Source organism: Acanthochromis polyacanthus, chromosome 13, assembly GCF_021347895.1.
Source record: "Acanthochromis polyacanthus isolate Apoly-LR-REF ecotype Palm Island chromosome 13, KAUST_Apoly_ChrSc, whole genome shotgun sequence".
NCBI classification, from domain to species: domain Eukaryota; kingdom Metazoa; phylum Chordata; class Actinopteri; family Pomacentridae; genus Acanthochromis; species Acanthochromis polyacanthus.
The window spans coordinates 5,637,392-5,660,420 of record NC_067125.1 but is presented as its reverse complement, the minus strand read 5'-3'; the positions used below and the strand labels follow the sequence as shown (position 1 = coordinate 5,660,420).

Genomic DNA, 23,029 nt, shown 5'->3' with positions numbered 1-23,029 from the left:
CAGTCTTACATAACCCATACATGACGTTCACATCACATGCATCCATGTTAAGCAACATCCTGCATGCTAGTAGCACCCTGAGCAATATGGAAAAAACAATAACTGCATGACTTTGTAACTCTGAAGACCTCATTAAAGCGGTCGTCAGCTGTGCAGACTAACAGCTCTGTTATACACATGGCCACCTCAAACGTCTGCTTCACTCAGGATCTCTCAGATCTCTGGTCAACCACACTTTGAGAACCACGGATGCAGCAAAGCGTTTGCACATGCTGGTTCCACAGCGACATGCACAGAGAGCATCTTTACAGGGATAGAAGCATTCCCTCTGACCTGTCGGTCTCCATTGTGCAGTGCTGATGCTGTGCTGGGAGCAGGAGATGCCCTCACCTCCTGATGAGTGCTCTCTGTACTACTACACTCCTCCTTCAGGTTCTCCTCATCACTCTCCCTCTGCCTCTGCGCCAGGCGGAGCGAGGCTGAGGTCGGCATCCCTCCCAAGACATTCTCCATAGACGGTCTCCGCACAGAGCCATCGGACAGACCCAGAAAACCCGTCCTTCCTGAACCCAGGGGGTCCAGGCCAGGGCTGTCTCCTTTGTTATATTCAGCACAGAGGTTTAGGATGGTCTCTAGTCGCTGTCTTTCCTGTGGAACATCCAAACACAAATAAGGACATCAGATTAGAGACAGACACGTGGAAGAATAAATACACTAAAAATCTCTCTTTTTCCCTTTATTGTATTCAATGCAGCAACTGAATTTGGGTGTAAAAACACACAGTTTAAAATCTGCCTGACAAGCTGTATCTAATTTTAATGAAGAGCCCTTATTAGCTTTATATTTGATCACACTGATATGCCAGTGTAAGCCTACACCACAGACAGGACTGCAGAGGTCAATATGTTACTTCTATCCCATTTCCTGTTTGTGTGCTGCTTGGTGTTGCCACAGTAGGACAATCTAAAGACCACCAGCTCAGAGGTTGAAGCTGAAAGCAGGCCTGATGCTGAATGGAGAGCTGCAGCCAATTAATCGTTTTATTATTGATCAAACAGCAGGCTATTTTCTCAATTAAATCAGCTGAGAGCATCTATACAACACCTGAAAACAACAAAAAGTTCCAGTGAACATTTTAGTTGTCCACAGCTCAGAAACAGTCCATTAGTAATAACATGAGTTGTAAAGAAAGTCAGCTGAAGTGTTTTTTTTCCTGGAAATTGACCGTCAAAATAGCTTCATCGTAACTACTGCAGATCTCTATCGAGGTAAGTGTCATGGTCCTAAAGCCTCAGAACTACAACGCCTGTCAGCAGGTCATGGATTTCACAGCATCTTTTTTTTTTTAAATGACACCAAAAATTTCTGACCTTCCCTGAAAATTTCATCCAAATCTGTTTGTCCGTTTTTGAGTGATGCTGCTGACAGACAGACAGATTCACAGAAGAACAAACGCACGCCGATCGTCACATTACTCCGCCACATTCCTTGGCCAAGTAATGAACTAAAATGGAACAAAAAGTTTAATTGAACCGTGGGGATTACACACTACCGGCTAGTGTGTAAAGAATCTTCATGTAACGACTGACTGGATTAACATGAACATCAATACTCTAACTGGTGATCTCTCGGTAGAATAAAGTATGACTAGTAGGATGTATTTGTCACGTAGCTTCTGTATCAATAAACAAAAACTCTACGATGAACTCCTGAAACACGGCAGCCTGCACTCCTCTCTTCCTTGGTGTTATCTGGGAGTCAGACTGTGTGGCTGGTTGTCCAGCTGTCACTATGAGGGCTCAGCCCACCTATGGGAGCCCCAGCAGACCATTCCAGCAGGGTGACCTCTGAACTCTCCACTGGAGGGGTTCAGCTGCAGACACGGCGTCTCTTGAGGTCTGCAGTCATACGAATGACAGCTACCCAGCAAACACCAACCAGCGTTTGATAGGCAGGTGATGATCTTCTCAGATCTTAGTATTAAACAGTCAAGCATAAATCACCCAGCAAATTGTTCGACTAAAATGTTTTCTGCTTTTCGGGTTTGGTGAAAATGTCATTTTATGTTTACGTTCTACTTCAGGCCCAGTCTGTTCCTTGTCACACAGGAACACTTGGCAAGCCAAATTGTTCTCACCAACAAATGAAAGCCCTGGTGTGTCTTCTCCATCGCACTGCAACGTACAAAGCTTCCCCAGTGAAGGAGTATCTGCATGATTAGCAGCTACAGCCCCAACATTAGCTTCAACCTGTAATCTGGGACCAGTTAGCGCTTTACTGAGTGGGTGCTAGAAAAAGACCCCTTTGGGCACCAGAACTGTGTTGTATATCCACCAGAAGAGAGTCAAACTTCAAACATTTCCTGGCAAGTCTGCGACAACACAAGTCCTCCTACTCAACATCTGCTTGAACATCCACACACAGACAGATTAGACCACTCAGCGTTCCGACGCCTGTCTCGGTTCAGTCGAGAAAGCTGATTGAAATTGTCTCATTTAATTGCCAGACAGCCTTCAGGCTACCAAACCTGTTTGGTAGATGAGTAGCAGGATCGCAGACAGACTTTGTACCCTTAAATGTGTTTGGCCTCAACATAAATCAACTTCAAATTTGATGCCTGACATATGCAGTCAAGCCGTGCTTAAATGGTACCACCAATCAAATTCATGTTGACAGATTAGAGCGAGTCACATCTTTCTGTTTTTTTGCATGCACTAAAGGTTGTTGCTGCCACAGGCACTAAAAAAAAAAAAAAAATCGCCCATTTTGTGAGTTTCTAGGTTTCTCAGTAGATGTGGTTGGCAGGTCCCTCAGGCCTCTCGGAGCCGGCTGGGAAGGAACGAGGTGGTACAACAGGTCAGTGTGTCGATCCGAACCTTTTTACCAGATGCCAAGCTTCCATGTCCCAGTTGGAAACCGTGAGGATTTGGCTCGAACAACAGACATTTTCACAGTTGTTCAATAAAGCTATGCAAATGGAGGTCTTTCAAATTTTACCCTGGCAAATGACTAAGATATATGAACCTAAATTAAGCGGAAATAGCTTAATTAAATCTACGAGTCTACAAGAGGTTTCTCAGCCATTAACCTGAAACATGTTGTCAACATAAATCCACATCTGCTGTGCAAAAAGAAAAGAAATGAAAATCTGGGGTTACTTACTCTCATGATGGACACCGTGAGAAGAAAAAGCTCAAACCTTCACATGAGGCGCACATTCAAGTCAAGACAACTTCAGTCAGAAGACAGATGAACAAATACTGGCCTTTAAAAGACGGTGACACCCCCAGTGTCTGACACCACCGAAACAACAACAACCCCCACCCCCAGGATGAGCGGTGACAGTGGAAGAGCTCCACAGCAAAATTCAGTCATCTGCTGTTCAGAGGCTCCTCACATCCAAACCAAAGGCTTCAGACACACTCGTATCTGAAGATCTGAAGTGTTTTCAGTAAAATGGCAGGTGTGAAAAATGACAAACTCCTTTCTGTATTTATGTGGAATCATCCAACAACAAATGTTTGAAAAGTATCTGCAGGTATCTCAAGACAAAATAAAATGCTCCCTCTTGTGTGGATGTGTTCTGTTTGCTTAATACTCATCAAAGGGAAAGAAAGCTAAGTCACGAGTCTGAAACTGCCTACAGTGTGATGAACACAAACACGCAGCCTGTTTCAGCGTGTTTACTAATTACAATTAATTCATATACTATAGTAATATTCATCAACCATCTACAGAGACCCAGACAGAAACCTTCTCTTGATGGTTCATGGTGGATGTCAGCATCCACTAACTCAGTGTTTTTATATATATATACATATACTCCACTAAAACAAATCAGCAAACACAAATGCTTTGTTGTCAGAACGATAAATTCCTAAGGTTTGCATGAGGACAGATTGTTGAAAAACCCCATAATGAAGCAGCAGGTTGTGCTATACTAGACTGGTATGGTATGCAGCCAGTGGAAATCCCACATGTGAGTATAACAGAAAGCCCCAGTGGAGGGTGAAAGTCCTCTGGATTAATCAGAGGGAGATGCCTCCTGCTAGCCATGGAGCTGTGCAGGAATACCTGAGTTCCCACACTCCTCTGAGCTCCAACCCAACCTCAGACACCAGTTGACGCATTCCACAGCCCTCCTCGTCTCACTTAGTGGGTGGCTCTCCTGACAGCTGGGCTGGATGAAGACATTCTGAGGCCGAAGCTGCTACTGCTGCTAGGTAATGCTTTCAATGCTAACCGTTGTTCAGGAGGGAAATCTATTTTCTTTGTCTCTAAAGCAGCAATCTAACAAGTAAGACTATGGAATGTTTGATGAAAGAAATGCCTTGTTTTTTATTTACTTATGCAGGTTGAGACTGCGCTCACAGAGAAGGGCATCTTTCTCGTTGAAAGTTAAAGAAATAAATGATTCATCTAATTTGACTTGTACTCTACATTTCTTACAGAGTTAGCATGCTGACTGATACACTCTAGTGCCTTATGAAGCAGCGGCCAGCAGGGAGATAAGCCAGGCTCAGACTACAGGAGTTTTAGGCAGACTTAGCCCCTTTTCACCTCCCGACAACCGGGGGACAAATCTGGTTTAGGATCTTGGTTTGAGTCGATGTTCGGGCCGGATTTGGTCACGTGCAGACCTTACAGATGCAGCTTTGAAGTTCCCCAACTGTTCTACGACTCAGTGGATCTTCTTCAATAAAGATTAAACATGTCTGATATGTGACAAGACGGTTAAGATTATCACACTACAACCCAGAGCTGAGGACATGGTTACCAAGCAAGGCTACCTTCTAGTCTTTGATGCTAAAGCTAGCTACAGACTTTTAAACTGAAACTACAAATCTCATCAGACATGACAAATGACGAACCAACAATTAGGGACTTAAATACAAATTTAGGAGTGGAAATGAAGTCAGTCTTTGAGTGGATTAATAGCAATAAACTTCACCACTGAATCGTTGAAATGCAAAGGCATGGTTATGGCTACACAATGATGTCCATAAGATGTGTTGCTTTAAACTCATACTGACGTTATTGCAATAATTTACTGGATGCAACTGTCACACAACATTTACAACAATGTGCAGCCATCACTAATGATCCCATCCATTCATTCTTGTATGAACTTTAAACAGTCATCCTACATCTCACTCTGGCAGTTTCCCCTCATTTAGTCACTATGTGCTCCTCACTTTACTCTTTCTTTTCGGTATTTTCATCCTCCCGCAGTCAGGATCTCTTCCTCATGTCTCCCTCTCTCCCCTGAGACTTGGTGTCTCCTGTTTTCTCTCATGCCCTTTAATGCTTCCCTCCTCTTCCCCTCCTCCTCCTCCCTGAGCGCCCCAGGGGTCTTCCCTCGTCTGCCTAGCATTTGATCAGAGCAGTTACTTTTAAAGCGTACAGCCGAATTCTTCATTGCCACGCTCACCTACATCACAGGCGTAAACAGAGATCTCATAGTACTTCCAGAGCAAACTGGGAAAGTTCAACAAAGCCTTATTCTCTACATATATCTGCAGGCGGGAGGGAAGATTCACATTTGCTTTCTCCTTAACAGTCTGCAAAACAAACCCTATTCATGATCACACTCTGATCCTTGGAGAGTTCATCGTGTTCAGGACCCAGAGGAGCAACAAACAGACGATCCCTACAAAGTGCAGTTTCTATTTTATTTTCTGCTGCTGCTTTTTATTCCCTATATCCCTGCGGAACACACGAGCATCAAAGCCAGGCAGGGGGAATAGGATGAGCAGGCTCTCCAGGGACTGCCAACCTCTCTGGATAATAGGCTGGTGGTCTTTCGTGCTGGTGTCACTGGCACTGATCTCCAAATGAAACTATGGAGTCTGTGCTCCCGATGGGGGCGGCTGACATTTAAGCCGCTGGATCCTCCTTCTCGACTGGGATCCGAGCCTTGCAGGCATCTCACAAAGTGCAGAACAGGTTCCAGTTATCCTGTCAAACACTTCCAGCAACATCAAAGCCCAGATAGAGTGATTAAAGGCTACATCAGCGTCGCTTTTTTATGCTCTCCCAAACACTGCTGGGGATAAGGAGGAGGCTTATGGCTTGATTATTGTTAAGGATGGAGATACGACGGAGTCTGGAAGATGTGCAGCCGGTTTCATCAGCCTCGTTAAGTTCAACAATTTGCTGTGTGCAAGAAATTATGAGATTAAATATCAATATTCTCACAAAAACTCAGTACACAGCAGCTGGTTGGTACAGTAGTGAAACCCCGTGGTGGATATCCATGTGAGATTGTTTAGCTGGAGGAGATTCCACGAACATACCAGCCAAAGTAAACAGCAGAACCATGTAGACAGTTTCCCAGCTGTCAGCTGTTTATGTCAAGATGAACACCCCAAAACAAGGGAAACAGCAGATTACACGAGATTGTTTACATTTGCCACTGTGTGCAACAATCTGAGCACAGAATTTCAGATGTGGCTAAAACTACTTGATCTCTGATCCAAATTACATGCAGTACAAAGTGCAGCTGAGGCTGATGGGAATGTTCTTAGCTCCACAGGTAATTAGCCCAAAGCATGCAGGACCTGATGATGGTTCTGGGCAAACCTCCAGCATCACAAGTTTCAAAGGCACTGGAACAGCTTTCACAGAACTGTGGTTCTGTCAGAGGTCTGCACACGGTTTCATGGCGTTCATACTAATGCTGCTGAGAAACTTCAGTCTGAACCAGAGCGGTGGACTGGCAGGCAGACACTGCCATCCCTTGAGCACTGCAGTTAGTATGTCTAAAAATGTGCAACACGAACTGATTCCAGCATTATCTGAAAACTGATTGAGTTTAAAAGTAAAATGAAGGTTACACGAGGTCACACTGAAGGTGACGCTGGCTCCATTAAACTGAAGCAGGTAATTCATTTAACCATTTTTAATTACAGAAATGCAATAACAATGCACAGTAAATAGTTAATTGGACTGTAGGTGTTTCCAGGTGACTGTAAAACATAACGTCACGCATGTGGAAAGTAAATTACAAAAGTGCTGCGCAATTTTAAAGTCAGTTTCTGTTCCATTTTACTTGCTGATTTCTTTTCAATCTTTTTAACCCTTTAAGCTTCAGTCAATTCCAGCCGTTTTCAGTACAAAAAAATCGCTAATATTCTATTTTTAAATTAAAAAAATTACGAAAAATACGGGGAATATTGGACGCGCATCGGGAGGTGCATTTCCTTGAAAACGACCGATTCGGGGATTTTATACCGACTTCAGGACATGTTTTGGACAAAATAGTTTACTGGCTTGTGTCATCTGATGTAAAAGGTTGGATTATGGCCGTTTTTTGTGGAATCTTTTTTTGTGTGTGTAATAATAAACCCGGAAATGTGAGTCGCGCTGTGTGCTTTGAAGCCGTGTATAGAGAACGGATGGATGAATATTTGTTTTTGTCGGACAAATGTGTTTTTCTCACCCGCTGTGGTAATCACATCTGAAAGTGGTTTATACCGGCGGATTCATGAGAATCTAAGCTTTCCATCGGTGTATAGTGTTTGTATAATCGCATTTGCACCCGTCGGACATTCTTGAAATTCCTATGCAAATTAGTAAGTGTACCGCCGGCGGTACACTGAAGCTTAAAGGGTTCTATTTTAAAATGTTTGAGAGCTACAGTGATGCTTGCAAGGCTCCACTGATGCTTTCTATTTTTCTTCAGAGCCCCGACAGACATTTACTTATGTGATGTTTCAATGCACCGACACAGCAAGTTTTAAATTCAGTGTGCTGGTTCTTTTGGTGTAATGTTTTGAAGACCAATCTATTTACTATCGCCATCTCTCTATTAAACAAAACAGTCTCATTCAACAGCCATCATCAGTACAACCACATTCCACTCTTCTGCTCCATGTTCATCCACTAAATCAGTTGAGTCTGAGTCACAGCATGAACCGTTGCCCTTTTCACCCTTCTCTGCTAAAAGTTTAAACTTTAGACAAACCATAAGCTCCCAGATATATCACTCTGTCACTCTATTACCTATTCCTGTCACATAATTATCCAATTCCTCACTCATTTGTCTTCTCAAAAATGGATTCATTTGTGAAAATTTGTCTCTTTTTTGTCTTTTTGTTAAGACTTGGATAGAAAGACTGAAACCAGTCTCGTCTACAGTGTGTCCCTAAAGTCGGACACATGGGCAAAAATACATATTTTCAAGAAATTTCATTTCAACAACATTTTATTCAATCGGATTCATAACAAATAACACCTTCAATATGATTTCCATCACTTGTGGTGGAGAGGTTGATGCGCTTTGTAAGATTCACGTGAACTTATTTAATGTGTGGAGGCAAAAAAAATGATAGCTAATGAGATTTCCTGTGTCCAGACTTTAGCGAACATCATGCATGTACATACAGTAAATGTGAAGCTAAAACTAGTAAAAGGTTAGCTTAGCATAAAGACTGGAGACCTGAAGTGTGACTGTGTCCAGTGGTAATTAATCAGTGAGCCTTAGAGGTGCTGGTTGGAGCATTTTGTTCCCTTCAAACAGAGCCAGGCTCGCTGCTTCCCCATTTCTAGTCTTTATACGAAGCTACTGTATGCTAATTGCCTCTTAGCTGCTTACTTAAACACAGACATGAGAAGCATTGATTTTCTCATCTAACTCTCAGCAAGAAAACGAAAACACAAATCCCCCGAAATTTTTCAGCTTTACAGAGCCACAATTCTGAGAAAACTGTTCCAGAGCCGTTGAACTTTTAAAGGAACTTGTGATGCTGGAAATTTGGACAGGCTTATTTCAAAAGCAGTTTGTCTTCTATGAGGAACTAGAACAGTTACCATAGAAACTTTACATCCCTGGCATGCTAGCTGTGCTCAAACGTAGCTCTTAGGGCATATTTGTTCAACAGCTGTGTGTTTACTGCAGGATCTCCTCAGTGATGTGACTTTTGAAAGCATCTACTTTGCACAGCAGGTTTCTACCTGCTTCTGTGGTTTTACTACACAACTGCAATTTCCACACACTACACATTATGTGCATATGCCACGTGCAATAATATGAAAACATGTAACACATTTCTCAAGTTCAACTCATGAAATCCCAAGAACAAAAGCCGACTGAGGGCCTGAAAGCGCCTCTTGTTAACAGCTGAACCAGCAGCAAGCTTGTAACCACACAACATCACATGCAGCCAGCAGGTCTCAGAACAGCACATGTATTATCCGAATCCAAACCTCACCACAGAATCGTCAGAACACAGTCTATTTAAGTGCAGTCAGAGAGCAACAACTGGCTGAGCTTTGTTAATATTAGCAGCGGCATCAGTTACCTTCATGAGTGCTGCCATGCTGTTCAGAAATACTGGCTTCTCTTTAGCCAGAGCCAGCAGATACACCACGGCCTGCTCCCTGCTCTGAGCTCGTCCCAGCGCCGGTACAGTCCTGCTGCCACCCAGCACATGGTACCGATCCATAGCTGACAGGAACGGTACCTACACCTCTAACAGGACCTGGAGATGTGGCTCACAGAGCTGCTCTCTACACGGCTCCTCCTGTACTCTAAAGTGATTTCACAACTGGCTGTGCTACTTTGGGACGGATGGAGAGCAGCCGACACCCCCCTAACCTTACTCAGGTCTTGTGAGAGGTGGGGAGGAATTTGTGTGAACAGGAGGGGGTAGGGGGCGGAGCTACAGACCATAATGTGCAGAGACTTCCTCAAGAGGGAGGTGTCCTGCTGGCTGCTTCTAAGAAAAGCAAAGGAGCTAACTTTATACACAGAGTAGAACTTTATACTGTATGCACTGTCTGCTCTGGACTTGAAACAGGCCAATAAGTTCAATCCAACTAAAGCTTACCATGACTGGCTGTAGGTAGAGACAAACACATGAGCAGTCCAACTTACATTTATATTAAGACTGCATATTTGGATGTTCGTTTGGACTAAACTACCACCCTGGTCTGTTAACCCTGTAGAACAGAAAACTGCCCAAGAGCAAAAAGCCCCAAGTTTAAGAACAAATATTTAGATCCACATAAGCTGACTAAATTTGTCTGAAAGTATCCAGAGAAGAATCATCCATTTCATCTTCTACTTTTAGCTCATCCATTTGTTGTAGAGTTTTGTTTTGCCTCCGTTTCTGTTTGGCCTTTAAAAGCCCGACTCAAAACACACTTTTTCAGACTGGCTTTTAATACTCAGTAATGTGGTGACATTTTATTTTAGCTTAGCTTATTTTTTTGACATGCTTTCTTTTAATTTGCTTCTATTCTAATTTTACTGTTTGATTTTAACTGGAAAGCACTTTGGTCACCTTGAGTGTTGTAAAGCACTCAATAAATACATTTTCATTGATTGATTGAGTGATTGATTGAAAAGTATCAATCTATCATGAAAGGAGAACTGTAAGGCTGCTTTCATTCTAAACATGTCTGACTATTATCTTCTTGAATAATTCATACCCTTTCATGGTGTAAAGTTTCAGAAAACAGTGGAAATCAACAACATTCTAGTTGCTGTATTTGTCTAACCAACAGTCAAAAGCACACAGAATATGTGTTTATTATTAGCATAGCAAAGTGTGGAAAACTACCAAAAAAATTCACATTTTTATTTTGGAATTTTGAGCATTTCATGTACACAAACTATCATTTATCAAACTGTGTCTGTAATTCCTGTTAGCCGACTAACTGATTAATCAACTAACTGATTGAAGTAGGGCTGGGCGATGTGGCCAAAAAATAAAATCTTGATTTTTTTTAGTCATCTTGGACGATTACGATTTTAATCGATTTTTGTTGTTTTTTTGCGGTCTGTTTGCTATGGCTAGTGCTAGCCATGCCGCACTCCCGTAGCTGCAGCACTTTTCCCATTCTTTAGGATGCCTCTGCTGGAGGTGCTGAAAGAGGTTAGTTGTGCTGCTACTCTTCGTTTTCACAGTACTTTTGCAAACCTTGCACATGACTGTAGTTTGCTCTGTGTCAGTCTTGTCAAAGTCGAACCACTTCCATATAATCGATGTAACATGAGGCCCTTTTCTCGCGACCAACTCTTGGTCTGCTGTTCTGTCCGCCATGACGGGGGTGTGAGTGTTTAGGCGGAAGGAGATGAGAGGCAGAAGTCGTGAAAGGCAGAAGAAGAATCTGTATTGTTATATATTTAAGCTCGCCTCGATTTTACGATTTGGCAAATTTTTGAATCGTCCGGTTTTATCGCCCAGCCCTAGATTGAAGTAAAGCTCGGTTTCTGGAAACAGTATGACTGTTGAGTAAAACAGAGATAAAAAAGGGCCCCACCACCAAATCCATACCCTGGGGCCACTGATGGGGTTAATCAGCCGATAGTCACAGCTGAGCTCCCGATTACAAAACGCTGTAAACTCCCTCTTTTCACAATCATGACGTCAACTGCACATCATTATTACTTCATTACTACAGCAGGATTATAAAATGGACTGCGCTTATTTGTTTACTTCAATGAAAACTCTTCGCTAACAAAATCAAGTCAGTCACCCTTGCATTGTTTTATTATTCTATATTTAGATGATATATTTTGTCTATATTTCCTCACAGCACTAACAACTTCATGAGCTCTTATTTATATATTAATAATGGCTGTTTAAAGTGTTTTTGACCTCTGTGCAATATGGTGTTTCAATTACTTCCAAGCATCTTAAAAGGAAACGAAACAAGCAGATACATGGTGAATTTGATGTATGACAGCCTGGTGCAGTCATCATCAGGAGGATGAACCTGCACCGTGGGACTGAGCAGTAGGATGACCCCCTCTAGTGGAGAGGTCACTGAACAGCAGACTACTGCTGCAGTTGGAACAGAACGTCTCTCCGGGTGGTTTTATTCAACCATCAATTCTCCAAACATTACGTTGAGAGGGAAAGCAGTGCTGCTTCAAGTGACATGATGCACCCTAATCTGGCTCTGTGGATTTCCTCTACTGAAAACCCACACGTGGCATATTTGTTGGTGTTGTCTCAAGACTGAATTACTGCAGCTTTCCTTTGGACGGGCAGAAGAACAGATTTATTGCTGTCCCGGATAAAGAGCCACGGAGTATACTCAACAGCCTTATCTGTCCCAGAGCGTCTCTCTTTTCCTGTTTGGCCTTGTTTGAGTTTCAAACAAAACTGCTCAAGATCACAGTCATCTTCCTCGCAACAGTAAACTGATGACTGAAACACAAACATGCAAATGGGCAGGTTGATGCTGAAGTCTAAATATTTATTTCTTTATTCTTTTAAACTCTGCAGTAAATAGAGAACTCTGTGTGCAATTCTGCAAAAAGTCCCCTTCAGTGTGAATTAAAGTTGCAGCGGCTGGTCAGAGGGTTTGTGCAGTGTAGGTGCAGGATATATTTGGAGGTCTAGGTGGGCAGATTTGGTGTCCCACAGTAGCTGGATATATTTGGTTGTGTTGCGAGATGCTGGTATACATATGTGGCGTCCTGTTTGAAGAGTGCAAGAGTATATTTGGTCTGCTAATCCTCATGGACAGTAGCAAAGATGCCAGCCATGCAGGAAGACCTAGCAACATTTGTGACATCATGTTGGGCTGGAAAAGGACATGCAAAGAAAAGCAAAGGAGGAGAGAAAGGAAAGCTCAAGAGGAAAGGGCAGACTGGTTCAAGTTGTCGGCAGTGGTCTGTCCCACGATCATAACAGAGGGCAGAGCAGAACTTCTTTTAATATTGCCACTTAATCAAATCTTTGCCTGGGGTAACAGCTCCAGACCTGGAGTCCAGTCCCTGGTACTTCAAGGGCAACGCAGGAGAAAAACTGGTTTCAGTTCAGAGAGATTTGTGCATGCGAGAAAAAGCCTAATGTAGCCTTTATTAAAGATGCATTAAGCAATTTGTGACCTTTACCGACCTTCAGCAGTAAGCAGTCTGTATTGCAACAACAGATTTCCTTCTCCACAGGACTCTGGCTGTAACCCCGCAAAGCGAGCCAATCAGAGCGGGAACCACTCAGGAGACTACACAAAGAGATAATGACTCACTGTGCAAAGTAAACTCAACTCAGAATAGCAAACGGCAAAGTGGTATCTTCACTTCTTTGTCATTTGTTATTCTGGGCTGAGAGAGAGAGAAGCTTTATATCTTCTTACAATTTCAGCTACATATAGCTAAACTCACTTCATGCCTCGTCAAAGTAACAGCAGACACGGTGTTCTGATGCAACCCTTTACAATAAAAGCCCTCTGCAGACACGCACTCCTTTCCATTAATCTGATGGCATCTTAAGGTGTCATCTTCATGTTTCTCGGCCACTTTGGCATAAAAGATTAACCACAATCTTGCTTTTCAACACATAGTAATGCCTCTGTATCACTTTTAACAGCACACAGTATAAAACGCACTTCAGGTTGTGTGTTTTTTTTAACATTTCAGCACCAACACTGGTCCAATACCATCACAGAGTAAGACATACAATTGGCAACCAAAATTACAAAACACCTTTCTTGCTCACTTTGCTGTACAATTTTACATGCATTCCAAGCTGAAACGTCTGTCAAAAAGATGTTTAAAATGTTACCAGAGGCTAAAGCTGTTTATAGGAGTCTTTCCTCTGAGTTTATAAAATACCTGCAGCATCAAACAGCAGCAGGATCCACATGAGCATCTCAAAGGAGGGAATTCATTTACGCACGTGGAAGAACAGCAGTAATTCATGAATGACGTCTGTAATTGTAAATTAACCCCACTATGGAGACAGACTCAGTCAGGCTCTAACAGCAAGTAACGCTGCTGTTCTTCGCCTCAGACAGGTGAGCTGTCACACAGTTTATCAGCTGCAGTTAAATCAGCTGTTTCATAGCAGCTGTCCTCAGGTTGAGCTACATCACAGCTGTCAGGATATCTTTGTTTTATTGTTGGTAAAGTAGCAGCAAGATTAGGATCACACACAAACAGTATTGAGGGCACATAAATAGACTAGATTAATAGTTATTTGGACATTTTTTCCCTTTACTTTTACACATACCTCACTTCATTTACTGTCCAATCTTGCGTGTACAGAAGCCCTCTCCATCACTGTGGTCTGAATAAAACCATGAGGACCATTAATGTAAGTTACCCAGGACTAAACAGAATGCCGTCCCTTTAACAACTGATGACGCCAGCAGTATTCCATTTCTGAGATGGGCTTTAGTAGCAGAGTCTCCTCTTAATAAAAACAACGGTAGAAGCTTAACTAGCGTCATAGGAACGATGAGGTCATCTTTAGTGGACACAGCAACGACGTGCGAGTGTGTGAGTGTGTGTGTGTGAGTGTGTGTGTCTGCCACAGATGAAGCATGCTGTGGCTCGGTTCATATGCCAAGTGTGTTTGCCAAGACAGCGTGTCAGTCAGACAGCCATGTGGAGAGAGCAGTGCCAGGCCGGACAGCTTGGATCAGATGGACACGGGACAGCAGTCTTCCCTGCAGACTGGTCATTAGAGAGGGTTTACCTTTGGACTCCAGAAAAAAAAGCATCATTTAGCTGAATTAAATGCTGGTTAAGGAGTTTTCCCTGTGTGACCCAGGCATCATTAAACTGATGTGCATGTTTCTGCCTACAGCTGATTAATACACATTAATAAATGTCAGGTTTTTCCCTGTAGTAAAAACATGTGAGTATTTACTGTTTTTGCTGCATTATCTTCTAGAAAAGCTACTTTTCTATAATGGACTGGATGGGCTCTCACCTCCTGTCTGGTCCTCAATACCAGCTACTATGATGCAGACTTTTTGGTCAGGACATAACAGCACCCTTTTCTAACTGGAGCTGTGCCATATCATCCATGTTTATACTAGGGCTGCAACTAATGACGCGTTGACTAATCGTCTGAGCGGACGTTGGCGCTGCATCGTGCATGTATTATGTATGCATGATGCAGCGCAGACATCCGCGATCTATTGTAAACACGGATGTCAGCGTTTACTATACAGCTGTATCTAAACGCGGACGTCCACGCTGCAGCGTGCATACATAATACATGCACGATGCAGCGCCGACGTCCGTCCATGTTCCGTGCTCTGGTTGGACGTTGATTTCTGTTGCATTGCGCGCTCACTTTCGCTTTTGATGACGTATCGTGCTCAGACGATTAGTCGACGCATCGTTAGTTGCAGCCCTAGTTTATACACAGTCCATAGGACAAAGAGGTAAAGTTAGAGGACTTACAAGTGAAAGGATTTTTTTCTTTGCCATCGTCAAAACCAAAACAGCTCAACCCAAGACAGCCTGACTTTTCGTCCCTACTACGGGTCAAACACTGAATTTCCATTGTTCACTAGACCTTCGCTGCTTGGAAAATGTCCTCGCACTCTACCTTTATTGTACAAGCTGCATATTTGTTGCAAATGTTTAAAGTCCCATAACTCAGAATAACCCAGATGACATCATTGCGGTTATCTCCATGATGAGTAAATTAACCTTTAAGTGGCTTTTTATTAGTACAGCATCATAAACTGGGCCAGTCCTCTCATCATCACAATCATCCATATGCTCAGCAGCTAATGAGCCACGAAAACAGACAACAGTGTCAGTAGCACTGTCCCCCAGAGGTTAATGTCATCCATGTTGTGCTGAACACAAAACGTGAACAAAAAGGTCATTACAGAAAAAGGAGTCGATTTGGCACATGAATCAGTGATGGTTTAGTTCTCACAGCGGTGAAACGTGAAGCAGAACAGATTCTTCTGCTCTTAATAAAAAGCCATGAAGCAGCATAGCTTGACTAAAAGCACCATCAAGTGGCCTTGGGTTAAGTTTTGTCTTCTGTACTGAGTGGAGGTGTGAGTATAACTCTATTAAATGTCAAACTGAAGGGCTTTGGACTGATTCACAGTGGCCCACAGACTCTGTATTTACCAGAATATTACACTAATACATACAAATTAAGGTCTAAATGCTGTTTTAGATCAAATTAGTCATCCACAGAAAAATGGACACAATGTATGCACAAAATATTTGTCATACCTGAAGTTCTTTTACCTCACTTAGATTTTTATTTTTTTTTTTTTAAATCTCGTGGTCAAATAAAGAAAGACACCGATAAATCTTCAAAGCCTATATACTGGCTGATTTTTATTTTTACTGCATATACACTACCAGTCCAAAGTTTGGACACATCGTCTCATTTATTCAATTATTTTATACATTGTAGATCAATAGTGAAAACATCAAAACTGTAAAAGAATACATATGAAATTATGTTGTAAATAAAAAAAGTGTTAACCATCAGTACTAATCTACAATGTAGAAAATAATACAAATAAATAAAAAGCATTGAATGAGGAGGTGACTCCAAACGTTTGGCTGGTAGCATACATCATATCTGTGTATATGTTGGTAATTAAAGTAACAAGACACTGTGGTACAGAATTGCTAGACGAGGTGTGACATCATTTAGAAACCATCACATGCTCAGGTGTTTCACTAGCTATGATGCCCAAACTCCAGCTGGTACAAAATGCTGCTACTCGGCTTCAAACAGGGACAAAGAAATGGAAGCACATCGCTCCACTGGCTTTCTGTCTGCTTCAGAAGTGTTTTTAAGATTTTATTGCTTGTTTTTAAGGTGATAAATGGGTTGGCACCTTCGTGTTTATCAGAGCTTTTACGTGTTTATGCTCCAGGTTCATCGCTGAGGTCGGCCAATCAGATGGTCCTTAAAGTTCCCAGATCCAGACTCAGAAACAGAGGCGACCGAGCCTTTTCTGTGGGACCGCTTACCTGTTCAAATTAGAACCGCTCGGTCCCTTGATGTCTTCAAGTGCCGACTGAAGACACACATGTACTCTCTGGCTTTTAACTGAACATTGACACGTTGATATACATCATTCTTGCTCACAGATTGTGTTTTGTTTCTATTTGGAACTGTAAAGTATTTTGGTCAACCTTGGTTGTTGTTTTTTTAATGTGCTATATAAATAAAGTCGACTTGACTAAAAATGCAGTACTGGCTGAGCTGCAGGTCACTTACTGTCTTATTTCAGTACTTTCAACAGCATCGATTGCTCTTCTCGCCTAGCCACGCTAGACCCAGCTCTTAAGACACAAGGGTCTAGGAACGCTCGACAGGGAGGGAGGCGGGCTAAAAGGTTGTCTTTCAAATCACTCTGCAGCAATTGGGTAGGTATACAACCAATCAGCGCAACGAATAGACTGACGTAGTTCCTAGAGCGCCGGCGGATTGTGGCTAAGTCTCATTAGCTTCCCAACCAGCGGAGTCAACTGGTATATTAAGGATTTGCCATATCCTGTCGGCATAAGTCCAAATACGTCTTTCTTCTCAATGAAACACTTCAGTGCCGTCCTTTGTTTATCTTTCAAGTTAAATTTTAGCTTCAAATCTTTAAGGGCTGTGGCCAAAGCTGAGTCGAAAGATAACCGTTTATTGTGCGCCGGTTGTTTCTGTCAGAATCGTCGCGCCTCTGTCGTCACTTAGTTACGCCCGCCTTCTGACTCTACACTTCATGGTGATTGGTCCGGCCAGTTTTAGGAGAATCCAGCCTCAAGCCTTATGGAGGGTAACTAGACCCACCCTGGCAGAGAATTAAATTTGTTGCCGTGGGTTGTCTAGCGCGGCTAGGCTAATGCTCTTCATCACATCTGAGGGAAAAGACCATCTTTGAGCAGAGACAAATGATACAATCTTATCCCAGTATACGTCCACTTGTGGCCAAGGATGCATGAGATTTAAGTGAAAGCTCTGGAAAATGGTGGCAATCAAGCCGTGAGTTAGGAGATTCAACTGAAGAGCAAACCTTCATCCTCAATATAACAGTACACTATAACATAGTAGAATATTTATATCTATTTTGCACAGACAGGGTTTGACCTATTCTTTTCTTTTTAACAAGTCTTTGAAGTTTGATATCTAAACCAATATAACTGAACCGAGGCCGTCAATGTCAGTGTTTTCTTTCCAATATTTAGTATCGTAAAATTGCTTTCAGTACTAGTCCAAGACTCCAGCTTGTTGGAGTGAAAATGCCTGAATGATAAACTAAAATAACTTTAACTCAATACAGCATATTGTAACCAAAGAACTGATATGACATAATTAAGCCACACTTATTCAGCACCAAAACATCAAAACCCATTGAAAGTTCCGTATGATCAATAAATAAAGCCAGAAAAACAGAAGTGCAACAATTAACTGATTAAGATGAGCTGTTCCATTAATCACCAACTATCTGAAGAAACCATTTGTTGATTTGAATCCTTTTGACATGAAGTCAAAGTGCTCTGATTGCAGCTTCTTAAATGTGAATTCTCAGGTCCCTTTCTTCCTCTACGACCGTAAACTGAAGACCTTTGAGTTGTGGACAAAATAAGATATTTATCAACTCGGATATCGAGAAACTCTGATTGGCTTTTTTCACCATTTTCTGGCATTCTATACACCAAACAACTGATCAATTAATCTAAAAACGGTGAACAGACAGTGAGTGTGAGTCGCAGCGCTGCTGATAAATCGGTGTACTCGTGTATCAGCGGAGCAGCGTTCTCCCAGCAGCTCCTCACTGCCTCTGAGCTCCACACTCCTGTTGATTTCACAATAAGAGTCTTTTCCCTGAATAAACTCCTTTCGAGGCTCGCTGTTCACATAACTTTGTTTTTTGGTAATCAGTTGTGTGAATGAGTAGCAGGCTGTGTGTGAAATGGTTTTAACGCACACGCTCACGGGCAAGAAAATCTGTCATGACAGTGAGTCAACTGTGACTAATTACAGGCCCTGCAGCTCCACGCCCTGCCTCCTCACCGAGCTGCGAGTTTCTGCAGTCGAGAAATACAATAACATAACAGGGTGCTGAGGAATCCTGCCTGTGAGTCTCAGAATGCCTTCCCCTTGTCCCCTGAATGCCCTATTTACCCGACACGATTATGCTGTTGACCTCATGTGCCATGCAATACGTGCATCTATCTAATGTCAATATTGTCCTTTGTGCGGGTAAGTTGTACTAGTCCAAAGGTTGTTGTGGCTAATAACATTTCAAAGAGAACAAAGAGGGGTTTAGTGTCTAAACGTTCAGTGTATGTGAAGGCCAGTATTGGTTGAGAGATGTAAACAGACTGGATTTCAGCTTCATACCAAGAAATGACATCTTGCGCACTGCAAAAACTCAAAATCTTACCAAGTCTGTTTGTCTTATTTTTAGTCAAAATGTCTCATCCCACTAGATTTAAGATACATTCACTCAACAAGTGGCATTTCGGCAAGATGTAGGGACTTGTTTTAGGACAAGGCATCTTAAATATCTTGATAAGTCAAACAATCTTGAAATTATCTTGTTTTGAGTTGAATTTTACAAGAAAACTCAAAGTACGTTTAACCTTCAAATTGATTCGTTTTAAAGTTTGAAAATGTATAAACGTGTGTGTGTGTGTGTGTGTGTGTATATAATCACTTTAGATATTTTAAGGGAAAGATTTTTGCTCATTTTTTGAAAATATTTACAAGAATTTTCTTGCCAAATTTGGGGGATTTTTTAAAAATAAAACATTTAAGGGAAACTTTTAAGGAATTACTGGAATTTTCTTCCTGAATGTTTTGCAAATTTTCAGAAATTTGGGGAATTTTTTGCTGATTTTTTTTTTTTCCAGACAAGGAAAGAATATTTTTTGCTGCCATTAAATGAAGAAAGCAGGAGGGTTAGTGCATCTCAAATTAGGAGGTTACATGAAAGCGAAAATTTATTTTTGAGTGAAAAACTGCTTCTTTTATGCATATCTGGCTTATTTTCAGACACCTAAGCTTTACAGTCCTGGTAAAATAGAGCTTAAAATAAGTTTTCCAGCTAATTTTGAGATCTCAAGTTTCTAAATATCATATCTTATTTCGAGAAATCGTACCAAGACATTTTTCACTTGTTCTATTGGCAGATTTGTTTCACTTATTTCAAGGTAGAAGTTCCTTGAAAGAAGTTTTTTTTTCTTGTTTTGAGAGGAGCATTTTTTCCAGTGTGAGTCACATTTTGACAAGATGTACATCTCTCAGGGAGGTGCAGTAATTGTAATATTACCCTCATAGCTCAGTGATTCAAGCCCAGTCCTTAGTGTGTGCACGAGTAACTTTTCACTCCCTATCCAGTAATAATTGATGCCTCGATGACCCTCTGTTTTAACAACCTCACTGCTCCCCCTGTAATTTTTGTCCTTGCAGTTTAAAGTGAATCTTTGTCATTTTCCCACGAAAAGACCCTCTTTCGTTCTTCTACATTTCGCCAGCTCAGTGTGAAGTTCAATTTTTGCGTGGAAACGGAGGAGCATGGAAATGTTTTAGCCGATCTCGTGGTAACACCGTTGAATAGGCCTGTTTGGGAGCCAGCCCTACATTTTGTCAAACTGGCACCAATAAAAGTAAGCTAAATTAGCTATTACCCTCTTCTGTTTGCATTATCACTGGATGTCTGTGACGCTGAAGGAAACTCAGAATAATTTGACTCTCAGCCAAGTTTTTTTCCAAGCGATGTCCTAGAAGACACGTATTTGCTTTTTCTGTCAGTTTGTCCAGCAGAATGTCAACGTTTAACAAACCTTGTTGCATCAAGTTAAAAGTCCCATCCAGAGTGATGTGTTAAATTATTAAGGACAACTGGGAACATTTTCCATCTACCTCAGTAATGATAATCTTGTCCCAGTAGAGCTTTTTGGGAGGCTATTTTTGTCTTTATGGAATTGCACAAGTGACGACATGAAATAAAAACAAAGACACGGGGGCTATAACACGCAAACATAAAAGTTTGCGGTTACAGTATGTATAAAATCGTGCACGCCCTGAACTTAACTCTTCATTAAATCCATAAGAATGACATTCCTTCATGTTAGCTGAAGGTGTGGTTTAAGTTAGTGCCTTCAAAGGAATAATTAGGGATCTTGGAAAGTCTATTCACAATTTTTCCAATAATTACATGAGTTTGGCACTACTCTCATGGCTATATATTAAATATGAAGCTTTAACAAGCAACTAAGGCTAGCTTAGCATAAAGTCGGGAAAAAAATTGAGTAACAGTAAAACACAACAGTAGTTCTCAGATGTTTGTTACATGTTAATTGGTGAGCTTTAGAGATGGAGGTACTTTCAGACAGAACCAGTGCTAGCCGTTTCCCCAATTCCTGTCTTTGTGCTACGCTAAACTAACCGGCTGCTAGAACTAGCTCGGAATGGTATCCTCTTATCTGATGTAAGAAAGAAATAACGTTAACAGGTGTATTTTCCGATATGTGGAACTATTGGAAAATAGTTCTACATATTTGGTTAATTACAAAGTACAATACTGAACAAATTACGTGAAGGCAACAAAAGCTTTTTTCTTTCTTTCTTCCTTTCAGAGAGAAAGCCAAAGTTCTAACACATCTGGCTAGTTGCGGTTCTGCTAGCTACTGGAGGTCCGTCTCACACTGGAGGTTTCGTTGGTCCATCTTAAAATGTGATACGTGTCAAACAACAAATGGGTATCTACTACAGTGCTTGACATTATATTAGATATGATCTTTCACAGGATTTAAATCAAACTCAAACCCAATTAGCAAACCACAACTAGCGCCCACTAAGTTTCAGCAGCACAGCCGTGTGACTAATTCACACTATTTTAACACCACTTGCCTTTTCATTATCTTTACAGTTCATTTGAAAATTTTGATTTTTAGTCTCGATGTGCAGAGACTGGGACTTTATGAAACTACGACCTTGACATCACGTTCGCTTTCTGATTGGGCCTTACTGTCACTATGCTCATTCACTGATCTCTCAAACGCTTATCACAGGACCAGTTAAGACCACAAGTGGTTAATTCAACAGAGACAATGAAGTACAAGCATTGCTGTTGTGCTGCTAAAGAAATCTTTGCTCTTAGTTTTCATCATTACTGCTGTTCCTTTTTTGTATTTTTTCCCATTTGAGCAACTAATCCATGCCCATTGATCATGTCATGTGTCCTTATTAGTTATGGCAGTATGCATAAGGATCATTTCTACAAGAAGAAACTGTTTTAGAAAGCTGTTTTTCTTAGTAATTTAAATCATGAGTGGGGTTTGCATTTGTATTCTTACTTCTGAAACAGAGGTGGGGGTTGAGATGTTAGTAAACCCTCCAAGACACGCACCCCCATGTACTCTCAACGTCAGAGCTCTGCTGTTGTGCAACAGTTTACCTCACTCAATCAGTTGGCAGAAATGTTTTGAATTTACTGATTTTTTCAGCATCTTCTTGATCATCTTCTTCCTACACAGACGTCACTTTAAATGGATGTTCTTACTTACCCATCAAAGTCATTGTACCTCTCACTTCACATATCTTAAACTGGACTCCACTCCATCTCTAGCCTCAGCACTCTGTATGTTACTCACTCAATTCTTATTTTTAATAGAGCAAATGATATTTCCATTGACCCCACCGATGTCTAAGATCTGCCCAGAATGACAAAATGTTTTCCAGGAGTGGAGCCAATTTTTAAATCCAGCATTTTCAAATGTTAGTGTCACTCTGACCAAACATTTCGTTATTCTGGTCAAAGAGGAAACGTCTGTTGGATAACAAAAACTGTTTTACATCCTGCAGCTGAAGGAAAAAAAAAATCACATTTTTACATTCCCCTTAAATGGCAATGAGTTGTGAGCTTACAAACTAGCAAACTATGACTAACTAGAACCAGTTTCACTTTCGCGCGCTCCATCTATGATAAAGAGCAAATCCAATATGCCATTAACTGCTTACTTCTGAGGAAAAAAAACTTTTTTTAAATGAATTTTGTTCAATAACTGCTCTGCAAGGTCTTCTGGTCCTGCAGTAAATAGCAGGTTCCACCTCCCTGTTTGCTGTTAAACAGAGTCTCAGTGTATAGATGTGCTGCTGCCAACGCAGTGTTTTACTGCCATGCCTCTATAGGAGGTACCAGAACATGACCCGGCACACAGAAACACAGGGGATGTCGTCTCACTCTATCCAACTGAGCTGCCTTCACTCTGTGTCTCGCTTTAAGAAACACCCACTCTGTAATTACAAGCGGGGAGGACAAACGCCTTCTCACGCAGGCACAAACACATATA

General features: G+C 41.6%; 1 protein-coding gene across 9 annotated transcripts in view; it reads right to left on the bottom strand.

The window, feature by feature from the left end:
• Positions 1-23,029, bottom strand: part of phldb1b (pleckstrin homology-like domain, family B, member 1b) — a 155,626-nt gene that overhangs the window by 36,639 nt on the left and 95,958 nt on the right. For 8 of the 9 annotated variants that reach the window (XM_051957529.1, XM_051957535.1, XM_051957530.1 and 5 more), the window contains one exon: positions 334-648. In XM_051957529.1, coding sequence (XP_051813489.1) covers positions 334-648 — 315 coding nt within the window. The remainder of the gene's footprint in view (positions 1-333; positions 649-23,029) is intronic. The other variant, XM_051957531.1, reaches the window with a different exon arrangement.